The 16,797-nt window shown below is 40.5% G+C and overlaps 1 protein-coding gene across 3 annotated transcripts in view; it reads right to left on the bottom strand.

The window, feature by feature from the left end:
- LOC306961542 (myosin-10-like) overlaps positions 1 to 16,797 on the bottom strand; it is a 36,285-nt gene that overhangs the window by 18,157 nt on the left and 1,331 nt on the right. For all 3 annotated transcript variants that reach the window (XM_079554310.1, XM_079554308.1, XM_079554309.1), the window contains exons 2-4: positions 15,092 to 15,473; positions 7,104 to 7,260; positions 119 to 146 (exon numbers count right to left, since the gene is read on the bottom strand). In XM_079554310.1, coding sequence (XP_079410436.1) covers positions 119 to 146; positions 7,104 to 7,260; positions 15,092 to 15,436 — 530 coding nt within the window. In that variant the 5' untranslated portion in view covers positions 15,437 to 15,473. The remainder of the gene's footprint in view (positions 1 to 118; positions 147 to 7,103; positions 7,261 to 15,091; positions 15,474 to 16,797) is intronic.

Below are 16,797 nucleotides of genomic sequence, written 5' to 3' on the forward strand. Positions count from 1 at the left end.
CTGTACTTTGTACTTTGATAGACTTGCTCTTAATATAAAGGAGCCATTATTCAATTAAGTCTGCGGTTGAAGAATATACAATGCTTTAAACTATTTTCGTAGAATGAAGTCAACTTACGTGCAAAGTATGGATTGATCCTCTCGATCTGTAGAGACAAACAAAGCACATAATTACTTTATACAAATCACTTTTTTAAAGGTCCTATATCATGCAAAATCGACTTTTTGGAGCTTTTAGCCATGTTGTTATGCTATTTCCTTATCAAAAACACCCCCAGCGTGGTTTGTGGCTTCATTCACGCAGCTCTCAGTAATCCTCCTGAATCCTGCTCTCTGAGCAGCTGCTCCTCCCTCTCCTGGTGAACGGCTGAGTGTTCAGTTGTGTCGTAACAACGGAACGGAAGTGCTCGACGTCTGTAATGCAATGTCTTAATTCTATGCTTACGGCCTGATTTTAATTTGTAAAACAGCGTTTTCATTATTTCTGTCGTAAGAAAGAAACAAAGAGTAAAAAAAAAAAAAAAAAAGGATGTGCCCGAAGTGCTTCCAGGTCAGCTGTGGCCAAAACAAACACCTCGCGTCTGAACAGATCAGTCATGTTTGCGCTGCAGCTGTGAAGATGGAGCTCGTTACTCTGGACACACCTGTTCTTCATTCTTAACTAACGATAATGTCACGGAGAAAAAGAAGCGCGTTTGGCTACGAGGACGAGGAGTTTATTCAACCTTTTTCAAGAAGAGGCCACTCGTCTAGCTGTTTTTTTCTCCTGGATTCAGCGACTATCACCAAAATGGTGTTTTTCTGTGACTGTCTCTGATGGATGTTTGGTGAACCTTCGCCAGAATCAAAGTGGATTAACTTTTATAACCAACGCGAGTCCCACAATGTAAACAGCGATGGACCAGAGCGGTGAGTCAATCCAAACGCGGGTTAGCTTGTGTGTTAGCATATTAGCATGTGTGTTAGCCATTTATGAAGCTGTGTTGCAGATGTCAACTCCGTATAACTGCATCGTGAAGTAACTTTACTTATTGTTGTTTATTTATATTACGGTAAAGTTGTATGCGCGGAGAGAGGGGGCGGAGTTAACTGAATCGAAGCGTTGTGTCTTCCGGGTTCGAAAAATACCTCTAGAAAACACTTATATTTATCACAAAAATGAGTGCTCCATAATGGTAGAGGTACAATATATCATATAAATGCCTATACTTAACTTTGGAATGGCTAAAATAGCATGATATAGCTCCTTTAATGAAAGCACGTAGTTAAACATAAAAAAAAAAAAATATCATAACTAAGTAACTCATGCCCCTAGAGGCCACGAGCGCCACTGCAGGTGTCGTTGCATGTTGCGTTTTTTTTACATCCAAATACACAATGGAGATAATATCTTCACTCAAACTTGGCTGTAAATACTGTCTAAGTGACGCTAGCCCACAGTTAGCTTTGCCCGTTAGCCTGTTAGCTTCTTCTTCGTGATTCCATTAGAGGAGATGAAAGTCCCCAGTCATCCCATTAACACTTGTAGTACCCCCAGAGGGCGTACAAAAAGGATTTATTAAGGTAAACAAGTTACAAAGCTCTTCTTTAAAACTATTACATGAATATGCTTCAACACAATCAAATCCCTACAGCTTTAGATGAGACAGACCAAATGCCAGCTTTACATTGGCTGGTGCAAAACTCCTGAATTAGTACCACACACAACTTGGCTTTAGTCCAATTCTTTTCTTCCATTCTTAAATATTGCTACACAAAAAGAAATTACTTAATCAGACTTCTCACATTCAAAATCTCGTGCACTCCCAGTTGGAAGCGCAACATGGCCAATTACTTTCCTCAGTAGCTTTAGTAGCTGTAAAATCACAAATATAATGTTCTTAAGACTCTGAGGCGCCTGGCATCTTGTGAGCTTCCATTGAGGAGGGTAAGGCTTGTATTGAGGCCCTATGAAGATAAATAATGATGATGTCGTCATGGGAAAACAGCGCAGTCTATTCTCATCAATGCCCCCCGACAGGGACAGGGCCTCCCCAAGTCACATGGCTGCCCAAGAAGTCCAGAGATTAGATAGAAGTCATCCTCTAGCTCCGGCTTAAGGCTGTACACACTTAAACCTCTATAAACTTTGTAGAACCATAAACGCACCCAGTAGAGCTGCAAGTCTGATGGTTTTCTCTTCATAACAGCATCATGTGCCCAGTTGATTTTATGTCTGTCCTCATTACAACTTGGAGCAGGATAAATATTCACTTGCTTTTGCCCGTTGTCACAGGTTGAGCTCCTGAATGGTAAAGACTTTGGGGCAAAAATGCTGACAGTTCCTGTGGGGCGTCCCAGTGGAGACGAGGGGTGTAAGTGATGACATGAATGAGGCCACAGCTGGACCGCTCATCAGAGACAACCTGGACTTCGTGACTTGGATAAGGCACTTCCTACAGCAACAAGGAAAACTGGCCGGCAACTCATGCATACAATAGAAACAGTTGCTAATCTCATTCCCTGAAGCCAACAAGAAGTGCCAAAGCATCTCATCCACCCAGTCGGGTCGCAAGACTAAGTGCGACTGAACTGAAATCACAGTTTGAAAGGTCACAACTCAAGCTCAAACTTTTGCAAAACAAATAATACTCATAATAAAACATAATAACACAAAGAGGAGTAACAATAAAAACTCGTAATGCAACCTGCCAGTTGTGAGCTGAGTACCAAACATGCAGCTCAATACATTTACAACTTTAAATTGTGCGCTTATTCTAATATAAAATATAAAATATAAAATGTAGAGCTAATCATCAATTACATTATTTATCAGAAACATTGTGATTAGCAATAGCAATTTCCCAAATCATGCAACCACAATTCAAAGCACTCGTTCACTGCACTATGAGGATCAGACGCAGTGAGCTCTTGTTTATCTCTTTGGCAGCAGACACGCTTGACGTTCATTCATTGTGGGTGCGCGCTGTAAATCCCCCACGCCGCGGCAGCGACCTCAACAGCCTCTGCAGACTGCTCTCTGCTGATTACTGACCGGGGACAGTTCCCAATGGTTATTCTGTTACATTACTTGATGGTCATAAGGACTCCTTTGTGCCATTTTCATGGTTGCTCACAGTTTCACATGACTCCATTAAAGCTTCAGTCAGGTCACTGAATATTTGAAGTCAGAGCTCAGTCATAGGAAACAGTGCAATTGATTATTACACTGTTATACTCTGCAATTTGGAGCTTTGAGGGCGTCTAGTGCAGCTCTGTGTGTTATTTTTCTTAAAAGAGGCAGGAGAGGTCTGAACGGAGCCAATCATGCTGAGCTCAGAGAGACATAAAGCTGCAGTAATCAAATTATATTCTTGTAGTAGAGTAACTTTCATTTAGCACCATAGATCTACATGCCTCGTGTATCTAAATCTATCGCATTTTCCTAGAATCAGGAAGTCAGACGGTAAATAATGAGCACAGCGTCGGCATCAGCGATCTGTCCTGTTCATGGCTCAACTCTGTCCCTGAGATGAGCTTCTAATTAACTCACATGAACAATCGGGATGTGCGGGAGGGTCTGTGAGAGCTAGAAACGCATTTGTTCAACAGCCGAGAGATTTTACTCAACTACCTCTACCTTTACGGTTTGATAACGGAGCAATTGAGGCAGTGCAGCTTTAAGCTTGTGTTTTAGGAGTGCCACTTAAGTGCAAACACTCACCTAGCTCTCATTAATACGCCTCATGGAATAACGAGTCAATAAGTGGTGCTGCAGCATCAACATCGCTTTGACTCTTAAAAGCACAGAACAAGGAATACACATCATTAATGGAAATTACTTCAGGGTTTGCTTTCTGTCCTGTCACACAGATAGACTAAACATAGACTAAACATACTGCTATTATGCTGTAAATTCTCGAAAGCCAATCAAAACACTGATGGCTAAAATGCTTTTCCAACATCTGTCAGCATCTGTCAATAAGGATGTCCAAGCATTCAGTCCTAAAGCCACACATCATTATTGTACCAGGGGCACAGCAGATCCTCAGACTGTCCAGACAGCTCTGTGGAAACTAATGCAGAGGAAACACATCGGTTTCACCCATTTCTGAGAAGAAAGTCTTAATGAAATCTGAGCTAGAGTTACACGTAATGTTGATGAAACTGTTTTAATCACTATAAGGAATGACACGGCCAGTCTCAAATTTATTACATCAAATAATATGAATGTTATTAGCAATACTTTAGACATGTGCAATTAATCAAATTTGAATCAAATTGTTGATTAATTTGTGCAATATATCAAATATTGGCCGACAGCTACTTCATTCAGGGCAGGTTAATCAAACCATACTCCCCAAATGGGACAAAGTTCACCAGGACTTACAGTGCAAATAATGTATAAACCTGTGTTTTAGTTAAAATATTAACACAGTTTCACGTGTCAAATCCCAGGTCAAAAGGACACAAATAAATACAGATGGAGGAATTCATATCCACATTTTTTAATAATAATGATTTACAAGCATGAGGTTAATCATATCAGATTTGTTTCATCCATTGTGTTTATTGTTGACGGCAGCAGAGACTGGGAGCAAAATCAAACAGCTGTGCTCTGTTTAAAAACTCACTAAGCCAAGATGGATCAAGCTGGTTTGACCTAATGGCCTGCATAAACACGCAGGAAATCTCAGAGACGGGAATCTTTCTGCGTTAAGGTAAAACAAAGACCCCCTATTTTCAAAAATGCAGGGGGGCTGGGAAAACCCCACATTGGAGTTCTATTATAATTCCATCCTTATATTATTATTATTAGAATAATAATAATATAATAGAAAACTTGAGTTGGTCTCTTGGAAGATTTTTTCCTGAGGACTTTCAAGCGGACTAATCGATGACAGATGTGCTCTCGTAATGTGCCTTGTTGATTTGAGACTGACCGACCTCACAGTAGAGGAGGGGAAACTAACCCATAGCCCAAAGGTTCACACACCTTTGATTGAGCTGTAAATATAAGTTGACAATCGTTCACCACATTTGTTTTATGGTTTAAAATGGGATGTGGCAAAAGTCTGAACAACAACAAAAGGCACAGGATGACATGACAATGGATGGATTGGTTTTCCAACAATTACTATGAACTCATATTAAGCAGGTTTAAACGCCCAGAGTCACAGCTGAGCAGCATCTGGCCTCCGCTAATCTTCAACCTACAAACCTCCTTTTTATTCACAACACTGTTCATTCTGACTTGATCGTAACTGGAAATGTATTGGCCCAGCTGAGCATGAAATGTTATAGGTTTTATAGAAGGTGATAATGGTGTTCATGGTCAACTGATTAACCGGTTGCTCAAGGCAAAGTTGGTGTTTTGCGTACAAACAACGGTGCGTCGGCCTCAGGCTAGAAAAAAAAAAGGGGAGAGCGGAGGCCTTCCGTTTACAAGTGCTGACTACATCGATTAACTGCCTTTGCTCTGCTGTTCTTTACATTAACATCATGCACAGGACAAACTATAAACTATTTCTCCCACTGTGCTTAAACACTGTCCATGTCCTGGGTGAGAGAGCACAATGATCTAGTGCCAGTATTTAAGAGCGCAGGACTCTGCACGCCGCAGAAACGTAATCAAAACACTAGCACGAGCACCAGAATATTCTGGTACAGTCTGTGGAAGGAAACTCTTGGGAGGCAGCACTGCTGTGCAAGTCTCGTAAGTTTACATTTAGAAACTCAAGATCAGGCCCAAGGTTTTACTCGACTTCAGCTGGGCTCCACACCAGACTGTTGTTTTGGACAAACAGCTGACTGTGGCTCAGCATTAGAGCACTCCAGGAGTGAAATGTTTCTGCATGAATCACAACCATGCGCACCGTACATCAGCCAACTGGGAGACTTGATTGCAATCCATCTTGAAGCTCTAATTCAAAATATCGGAGAAGCCGGTATACGTCTAAAACCCAAATGTCCGTCTGTGTACAAACATGCAGAGAGCAAAAGCTGATGGGACTGTCCAGTTAGTCACCACCCCCATGGCCGGCCCTCACAGCTGCACAAAAGAGCTTTTGTGGCGCACAATGGGGTCATCCTCTGTTCTTACTGATCCTCGTCACTCATAGCGCAGAGAAAGGAAGCGGCTACTGTCAAGATCTTTGAAGTCACGATTTAATGTCGCACTTGAGAGTCATGTGACAAACACTACATCAAACTACAACCAATGAACTGCTCGTGCACTATAACTTTGCATTACATGTCTCTTTATCGCATCTTGTTCAATAACCGTAGAGGAGCTTTTCACATAACAAAGCATTGACTGGACTGAGCTGGTTGAGTTGAGGACATTTTTCTTTTATCTTCAGGAGCTTCTTGTAGTAATTTAAGACACAAGCTGATTAAACTTAGGTAAGGCTTTTTGACAACCCCCACAATGATCAGGCCCAGAACGTAGTGTTCAAAGGGGCGGACAATTCGCAATACATTTTTGTTCAATGGGAACTTTAGCTCAGAAATGTTGGGAATTTCTTTTTATTAAAAACGGACAAAAGGCTTAAATAAACATGATATTTTGCATGTTTTCGTTGAATAAACAATTGGTGAACTATTAGCTAACCATTTATGAAGTTTTGGAACCTTAAAACATGTATTTAAGTGATGTCCCACACCCGGCCCGTACAAGAAGTGTGAACCCCATCGTCACAACATAACACAACTTTCCTAAACCTACATTCTGCTTAGCAATTATTCTCAACCCAATAACCTTTCAGTTGATAAAAGCTTGAATAATTCTAGTCTCAATCATTATGGAGAGACAGAGCACAAGGTCATATTCAGGCTATCGACGAGCCGGGCATAACAAGTACCGTCATTTTGAAATAGGAAGGCACTTTTTAAAGTATTGATTGTTTCCAGTAACATCAAATATAGATGCATTAACACTGCAGCTATGGAACTATACATATATAATAATCATAATATAAAGTCCAAGCACTGCAAGTTTATTATTATTGTAAACTATTGTGTCCTTTTACTCGCTGTATTATTTATACATCACTGACTTTATCAGGACAAACTCGAGAACATTTTCAGAACCAAGACTCGTAGAGAATAAACAACAGTCTTACCTTGAAGCATGCACCTGTATGCAGACTCTGAGATGGCGTAGATGTGAGGGGGCATCTCGTGTCTCTTTTTGCCCCTGTACATCTCGATGATGTTCTCTGAGTAAATGGGTAGGTTTTTGTAGGGATTTATGACCACACAGAAGAGGCCGGAGTATGTCTGTGGAAAGACAAAAACTCAAGTTAGTTGTGATTTAGACCTTAAAGTGCATATGACAAGTTTTAATGCATTTGAAAACATGACTTATTCAGACAATTATTATTTTATTTCAGTGGAGCAGCAAATAGATGAAGAAATGTTGGGCATAAAGTTATTTTTCAAAGAAGTTTAAAGGAATAGTTCACAGTTTTTCCATACTCATAAATGTTCTTACCTGAGCTTAGACGAGTTGGTGCGTACCTGCCTGGTCTTTGTGCGTGCACTCAGTCACGCAAAAAGACCAAAGATGCTTTTAGCATTGGCCTCTCCCAGTATATTCCTATAGCTCCAAATGGGGTGAAGTTACAAGCGACCAAGCTCTTCCACGGGTAAGCACAGACCAGACAGGTACGTATCAACTCATCTAAGCTCAGGTAAGAACATATCTCAGTCTGGAAAAACGGTGAACTATTCCTTTAAAGCTCACCCATTTCCGATTAACATAACATGGTTGGCACAGCAACAGTTTAAACTTGCTTGCCCTCTATCTATGTCACTTCCTGTCTGTGTCCAATAAGGAAGTGAAACTATTAACATCACAGAAATTGTCAAACTAAACTAAAATTCAAACTTTCACAGAAAATCCACACACAAAACATGAAGGATAATATTTTTCATGGCTATTTGTGTGGGTTGTAATAATCAGGGAAAGACAGAAAGTCTTCACAATCAAATCACTCCTTGGAACCTTTTGTTTTTACAGTTTGTCAATTATATTAGTTAGATTTCCCTTTTTAAGATAACAACTACAGTATTAAGTTCAGATGGAGGAGGAGACGCCTCTAATCCGATACAAGCCATATCGGCATGGCTTGTATCGGGGCCTGTTGGCTGTGAAATGCAGTGAGGTAGGACAGGGTTAATCCCTGACATGTCTGCCCATCAGCACTAAACACTGGGATTAACACACTCCCGAGTCATGCATCTTTGACTGGATCTAAAGTATTTATTCAATATTTCAGGTGATTTTTTTTTTTTTTTGTATTTGGTTGTTCTCAGTAGTATTTTGCTGCAGGGCCGCCAGGACTGCACCAACAACTTAAGCCTGAGATTAACCAGAAATAACAGTGACAGGACCAGTCTATTGTGTGCGTCGGTGTGTGACAAAAGCCGAGAGAACAAGTGCCCTGTGCAAACATGCCCCAACATATTCAGCCAATGAAAAGAAAGTAACAGGCTTTGAAGAAAAACCTTTTTTGATAGATCACCCTCCCCTGACATAAACATATCATTTCATCTTCATGGGTTTGCGCTTTGAGTGCCTATGTAAGTGGAAAAGCGCTGCATGAATGGAGACCATTTAACATTTGTGAAATTCTAGGTCCGTTCCAAAGAAAAATCAGAAAATACCAATTAAAGGGGAGATTCTCGTCTCAAAATACAGTAGAGACATAATCAACTGCGCAAATGATGAAACCCTATAATGAGGCGGGTATTAGAGTAATAATACCACTACTGTCTTGAATATTGCAGTTAATGTTTTATGCAGCAAACCATTTCAGCAGACTTGAATTCAAACATAATGTGAGCAATATGTATCAAATTATGTGATAACAGGGCATAAAACATAATAAATCAGGACAAAAATAAGCTACATAAGGACTTTGGCACATGCTTTAGTTACCTTGCATTTTTCTTTTAGGCTGTGTCAGCAAAAATGTGTCAATCTCCGTCATTGATTTTGCGATGTCTTACTGTTATTGACCCACCTGACAATCACTTTGTGCAGCCCTGGTTGGATCTTGGACCGTAACGTTTCTTGCCCATTAGCACTGTCTTATTCACTAAATCACTTTGTTTATAACAAGGACTAACTTTGAACTTGACATGAAGGACTCGCTACGGGACCATCATGACAACACCCCCTGCTGTGGGCACCAGGCCAGGCAGACGGATCAGTGTCCCATCCCAGCATGAGGGCAGGCATTGGGCCACAGATGACTCAGCCTGCCGTCCTTGTTGGAGCACCCCAGGGAACATTTCAGGGATTACTGTAGATCTGGCTCAAACCTCGTCCATAACCAGGCACTGGGTCAGTTTGTTTGAAAAATGTGCTCAGTTATTTTATTTGCTTAGTTCTCCCTTTAATTAAGTGATTCTGCTGGAGGTGAACTGCGCGACTCCTAACGTGCCTCAGTAGATTACTTTGAGCGGGTTAACAGACCTGAGCTAGAAGGAATTAGCCGCCGAACGTCTAGTGCGACTGTCGAGAGAAACTAGTAAATAACAAGTCTGGATTTCGGCGTTCACACAAAGTGTTCACACAAAGGTTTTTTTCATCTAGTTATCTAATGTGTTTTTTGAGTTTTCTTGGCACGTCGCCTCCCACCCACGTTCAAAAATGCATAAAAAAAGACCAACATTTTATGAACATCAGCTGGTATTAGGTTTTATACCTAATCTGACAGTTGAAATGAAAAAACCTCTTGATGTGCGACAAGGAGCCAACCTCGTTTTTACAGCTCTTCTCGGTAACAAAGCCAGAATTACGGTTACAAGACGACAGAAAATATAGTTCTAAAACTATATGCAAATTGCCTGTCAGTGAAATCTGTCGCTTCTCAAAGACATGAATGAACAAGATGTTAAATCAAACATGCTAAAAGTCCGTCATTAAATGTAGCACTACACAGTTTTTGAAATTAAGGCAAAAAAAAACACACACGCTAAATTAGGTTATAATTATGCGATTTCAATGTACTCTACTTTTGATGACAAAAATACATGCATGCAACACTCTGAGGAAGGCTTATGCCGAAACGCGTTAGCGTTTAATCTGTTTTGTTGTAACCAAATAAAGAAATATGCGAGTACTTCTGTCTGGATATACGAATTATTGATGTGCTACCCTTTACATTTTTTTCTAAAAAAAAATATTTTTTGGGCTTTAGCACTCGGAATATTTGAAGACGCGCAACTTCCCTCCTTGGATACTAAAAATACATGCATGTTGTGACTGGGCGCACCTCACCACAGACAAAACATGAGACGCCTTGATATTGATTATGGCTTCTGTAACCAAAATGAGAAAAGTTGATTGCGAAAGCTGTAAGCTTCAAGATAAATGGAAATTGCAATATTTTTTCACTGATTTCAATGACAACCGTGTTTGCCAAATATATGCCAAGAGACTGTCGGGTGTACAAAGATTTAAATGTAAAAAAACATTATCAGTCAAAACATGGTAATGCATGACAAGCTAACGGAGCAACACCGTGTTGACAAAGTTAAACAACTGTACTTTCCTCTCAACAGCGAGTTTCTAATGAAAATGTCACCAAAGCAAGTTGCGAGGTGGTATGCTATCGCCAAGCATGGCAAGCCAATACGAGCGATCGCTGTTATTGTTTACTTCCGCTATTTTCGCCGGATGTTTGGTAGGCAGCTGATGCATCCAGGCCTCTAACTCGGTTTTATAAAATGATAGATCTGTTACAGCGCAAGAGAAGCAATGCCCTGTTTATGGACATTGTTTTTGCTGATTATAGGATTTTAATAAAATGTTTATCAAATATGAACATGTAAAATGCCTACCACGGCCAACGGATGTGACGACATCGCGATCGCTCGTATAGTGGAGGGCGAGTTTATAATTTATTCGCATCATGAAAATAGTGGAAAACATTTCTACCGAGAAGAAAGAGGACTTTGCAAATGTTTCCCCCCCATAGTGCGGGGTCGAGTACATTTCATCTGAACTAGGGGCTATAGGGAACAATTTTTATTTCTTTTCCCTAGTTTGTGATGAAAGTAGAGATGTATCTGACACTGCCCAGTTACTAATATTTCTGAGAGGAGTGGACATTGACCTGAACATAACTGAGGAGCTAGTCGACCTACAAAGCAAAGAAATACTCAACTGCCATCGCCTCGTTTATGGAGGAGTTTAATGAACGCTTTCGTGATTTTGTGACCATTGAAAAGGACATGACGCTGTTCGTCCCTCCTTTACTGTGAACCCTGAGGATGCGCCACCCCAGGTGCAGTTGGAGCTTATTGACTTGCAAAGTGATGACTCGGAGCGCATCAAACATCAGCAGCTTCCCCTTGCGGACTTCTACCACCAGCTGGACAATAGCAGGTTTACAGAAATGCGGCGAGAATTGAAAGCCTTTTAGACTCGACATATAATTTATATGTGAAAATAGGGCCGGGCGATATATTGATATTTAAGATATATCGATATATTTTTAAATGAGATATGGAATTAGACCATATCGCATATATCGATATAGTTCAAATTAGGGCTGGGCAAATAATAGAATTTTAATCTAATCGAGATTTTAAATAAAGGGGCTAGATTAAAGTTGGCCATTTTATACTCACTACCGCCACCTCAGGTCATACATGTAACTGCACCTTCTATATTAAGCTTGTGCATGACAGCAATTCAGACCCGAAGTAACAACGTTTTGAGTGACAGCGCAGGGTTTTGTGGTGAACAGGTCTGAGCTCATTCTACACATTGGGACATTGCTGGAACATGTTTGGGAGGAAAATACTTAGTTTTAACAATTTTAAACTCTGTATAGTCCCTTTAAGGTCAATCACGATAATCGCGTGGTGCGTTTTAATCGAGGAGAATTGGCCGGTCCTGACGCATTCTGGAAAAAAATATGGAGTGTAAAATCAGCTACAAAGTTGCGTTAACTCGTCTAAAGGACAAAACAGAAGCACGCGGGGAACTGACAGAGGACCAGGACGTGCCCACGGGGATGAAGAGTTTATACTTTAGAAGATGGAAAACGATCGATCGCTATTTGGACCATGTGGATTTGTTTTGAGACTGCAGCGGTGGATTAGCTGGACTTCTAACAGTGAATTGTAAGTTTGATCGTCTTTTTTACTAATACATGCGCGGTTTACTCATGTCTTTATGAACATAATAAGTTGTTGGCGCTTCACTCGGTGACGTTGTGGCCTTTTGAGCTCTGCACACAAACATGCGCTCATTGTCTGCCTCTGACATTCTTCAAACATTCCAATTTTTGTGTGTTGTTGTGAGGGGATGCTGTACTGTGACGCTAGAAGTGTGTAGTTTGTTTTTGCTCATAAGTTAGCTGCAGTTTTCAGTTTGGCCGCAGCATCTGTTTACATGCTCGTCCACGACAGACCACATTTATTGTTTTTTTCTTTTACACAAAAAAATCAATATGGGGAAAATAATCCTTGTTTTTTTTCCATAATCGCCCAGCCCTAGTTCAAATTCAGATAAGCTATTAAGTTAACTCGGTTTTATTTTTAACCTCCACAAGTGTATTTTTGATCACCACGCAAAATGCTGCAGTTAGCATCAGTGTGCAAAAGCCAGCGGCAGAATGCTAATGCTAACATCAACTAAGCAAGACTAGAAACTATGATTGGATCACGTAAAGAAATGAACTAAAACCACTGCAGCAGTGTTTTATTTTATTTTATGAAATAACTGATCAAACATAAAATCATCAGATCACCTTATGCAAGTTGTTTATATTAGTGCAACCTAAAGCCTGGAAAGGAAATAGAATAGTCAAGTGATCCTCGTTCAATGTTTTTACATTATTTTAACGATTGATATAATTGATAATTGACATCTCTTTTGCAAGAAAAAATTAAGACTGTATATGTTGATGTCACCCTGGAGAAAAGAGGACCATTCACTTTTTCACTCAGAGAAAACCAGGACAGGAATGTTTTTCATAAATCAGCCTTTTGCCCCTAATAAAACGCCCGCTGCCTCATATAGGATTATAGACAAGAAATTTGAAAAAAAAAAAAATAGCGGCCGTGCATATCGGCATCGGCCTTACAAAAACCCATATTGGTCGAGTACGAACTAGTACGAACTAGTACGAACATGAAATTATCATGAAATAATGTGACACCAGCGAAAAAATAACACATAGAGACCAGGACGTTTGCGTAATATTGTGTGACAAATGATTTCTGCAATAACAATTGATTTAAACAATGCAACGCTAATCCGAGAAGTCAGAGACATAGCCCTGAGCCAAGTAGAGTCCACATGGTTGTAGTCACATTACCAACAAAGGGATGTGCATTTGACCTGCATTTAATAATGCACTGGACTGCCATTACTGCCACATGCATACCCCCCTTTTTACGGGGCCATTAGGTTGGATTAGATGGGCTTGGCTATGAATGGAAGGTCTAGCGGGAGAGATAATCCAGTATTCCCTGTTTTAGTCAGTGTAGTATTACAGAATCTAGAGCCTGAATTCAAAGATGGACATGAGAGGTTATGTCAGCACTGCGCTGTATTGACTTGACTCGGCTAGAAGTGTAAACATGCAGAGTCTGCTGACCAGAGAACTTTAGCGTGCACCCTCTCAATCCACTGAGAGCTCCTTGTTCATTAAGCTGAGCACATGAGGACTGTGGCTTTGAGGAGAAATCAAATACATAATTAATCTATATTGAGTCCATGTTTGGACTTTGTAGGGAGCTATACAATTTGATTTCTCCTCCATTTCAAGTCTTAAAACTGGGATTGCAGCTAGGCCGGTCACGAACAAGAGATGTCCATGTTTTAAGCTCAATTCAGTGACATCAAGTGGTCCTCAATTATACTGTTTATGGCAATATTTTCCAGCCTCAATATATCGGACTAAAAATGTTGTTATCATCATAGCAGCACAGTCTCAGGATCTCCTTTCCTGTAATAATGCCTAAAGCAGGGACAGGGTGCCAATACCAGAACTCCAAGGCTAAGAGATCTTTTTGTAACCCCACATTTTGCCTTACATCAAAATGTGGTTTTATAAGACTGACGCACACATGATCACTTAAATGTCGATGATCAGAAAACAAAAAGAACTGAGGGCTTCATTACAGCATGAGTCATCACAGGCTCCTGATAAAACTGAACTGATGTTGAAGTGAACAGTGAGGGAAGCTATTATTTGCACTGTGTAGGAGTGGAACCGCTATCATCTCACTGAAGGCACAAAGTTATGCAACAGCACTGCATGCAAGCAGCACTTTCATTTTCTTACTTTTTACCTCAAGGTTATCATTGTCCGATTACAGTGACAAACAACATCTGCCGATAGAAAACCAACAGATCTCTTGGCTGGAGGCCACAGTTTGAGGTGACCACATGGTAGGGCTTACTGCACCTCGTTCCAACAAACCCTCACACGGGACACATGCCACTTAAGTTCTTAGAGGCTTCTTTTAGGTGACTAAATAACTTTTTTGTTTCACTACAAGAAGCTAGTGCACAGTCGCAAAACTATGGCAGTCACATCAGCTATACTCATCCTCACAGGAAATAGTGACATCATCATTGAGTGTTCATGTCATTACTTCATATTTAAAGCCCTTTGACTCCACACACGCACATACCAACCAATCCAGCACTGTAATAACATGTGAACAACTGAATGATGGAGGGACAGCAACCCACACAAGGGTTGCTAAATGTTTTTAGGACCAAATTATTACTCGAGTATGAACACACTTGAGGCAAGGCTGGGGAAGTCTTAGCCAGAGCGACACTTAGCTAAAACTTGGGCTACAGTCCTCACGTTAGTAATTCCTATAGGCAATGTACACATTTGCTGGTCTGCCAGACTAGGTCCACTTGGATCTGACATCTGTGTTGTGCAGGTGATGTATAAAATTTCTTGGTACAATTTTAGCTATAAATCTAGGCTTAAGCGTTATCAACTCATTTGTAGTTTGACTTTTACTAAAACACTTTCAGATGAGTGCAGGATTTGCTTCATGCCGCCCAAATGTGAACATAGCTTAATACAAATTTGGCTTTAGTTTGTGATGATATACTTACATATATGAGTCCAGAGTAGTAGCGATCCTTCAGGTTGTGCAGCACTGACGCCTCGTTCAGACAGGTTAGCTCCGCCATGTCCTCCACTTTGCTAAACTTTGGTGGATTCATCTTCTGAATGTCATCCTTGTTGACGATCGCCTTCTTCCCATTTTCCGCAAGCTCCACCACCACCTCATCTCCCCTCTCTTCACGGATGCTGGCTCCCTCGAAGCCATGCCTCTCTGATGGGATCCACACGAGCCTCTTGGCGGTCCAGTCGGCCTGAGCGGTTGGGTTGTAGACCACGGCGCGGTCCACAAACAGGTACCGCTCTGGGTCCTCCTGCCCACTTCTCTGTGACATCACTACTGGGAACCTCAGGCACTACACGAGATGCCACCTGAAACCAGCATACGTTTGTTAATGTTTATGAAATTATAAACTTTACAACACCTTGAATCATATGAGGCGCCACATGCAGTAATAAAGCATTAGTGCTAACTGTTATTATAATAAATGTAATTATAACCAACATTAAACATATTACCCTTGAGTAGAGGCCGGCCGATATTTGGGGATTTTACAATATTGGCTTTCGGCCGATATAGCGCCGAAAAAAGCCGATATTTTTGGGACCGAAAATGATAGAGACTGCATTGGAAAGAGCAAAGTCAGGGCTTTAATACAAGTCATTCCACAACTCCCTTGGCCTAAGAGGAGATGAGAAACATCGCAATGAAAATTGGTTAGCTTCAAGTTTGTTAAACACAAGTTTCACTCTCCGTCAATGGACACGGACATGCTGCATGTCATTTTGAAGTGCAGAATCTGGAGAATTCAATTGCTGGTTAGTTTTAACCTCCACTATTGTATTTTTGATCACAGCGCAAAATGCCGCGGCTTGTAACAATATGCTAATGCACAACTAATCAAAGCTGGGACAGAAACTATGACTGGATCGCCTAAAGTAATAAAGTAAAATCGGCCAGTGCTGGAGCGGCCAAGTATTTGTTTGTACAGGATTATACAACAGACATATGGATAAAAAATATATCAGTCAAAAATATCGGGCGAGCATATCGACATTGGCCAATAAACATCACAAAATATCGGCCTTAGAAAAACCCATATCGGTCGGCCTCCCCCCTAGAGATACTAACTGTTGTTTGCAGCAAATTCTTTGACTTTGCCAAATGTAAGTAATATAACTACTCAAAAAAACAAAAAAAACATTTCTTAACCACTCAACCCCTGCCTTAACCGAGTGCACTTTCTCCACTTCAGCTTTACCCAAATCTAAAAGGTAAACGCTAAGACCTACACAACTCATCTAAACAAATCATTTTCCGTGCGTTATTGCCGTGTTGTCGTCACTTTTTAAAAATGTTTCATTGTGCTTTTGTTTTGCGTTTACGTCACACATTTTTGTCACATTCTCATCACTTTTTGCGTCACATTTTGTTTTGTCTTTTCAATCGCTCATTTGCTGCTTTTTTGCTGCCTTTTCATCACAGTTTTGTCACTTTTCCATCACTTTTTTCTCATTACGTTTTTTTCGCTCTTTTGTTGCATTTTCATCCTCGTTTTTGTCTTATTTTTGTTGCTATTTTTATTATTATTTTTAGAAGCTGTTAGATTTGGGTAAAGCCAAACTGGAGAAAACCTGCCCAGTTCAGGTAGACGTCAAGACACTTTTGATCAGTTACCCAATGTATGCAGCATTA

The sequence above is a fragment of the Gobius niger genome, assembly GCF_951799975.1.
Source record: "Gobius niger genome assembly, chromosome: 3".
In the NCBI taxonomy this organism is placed as follows: Eukaryota; Metazoa; Chordata; class Actinopteri; order Gobiiformes; family Gobiidae; genus Gobius; species Gobius niger.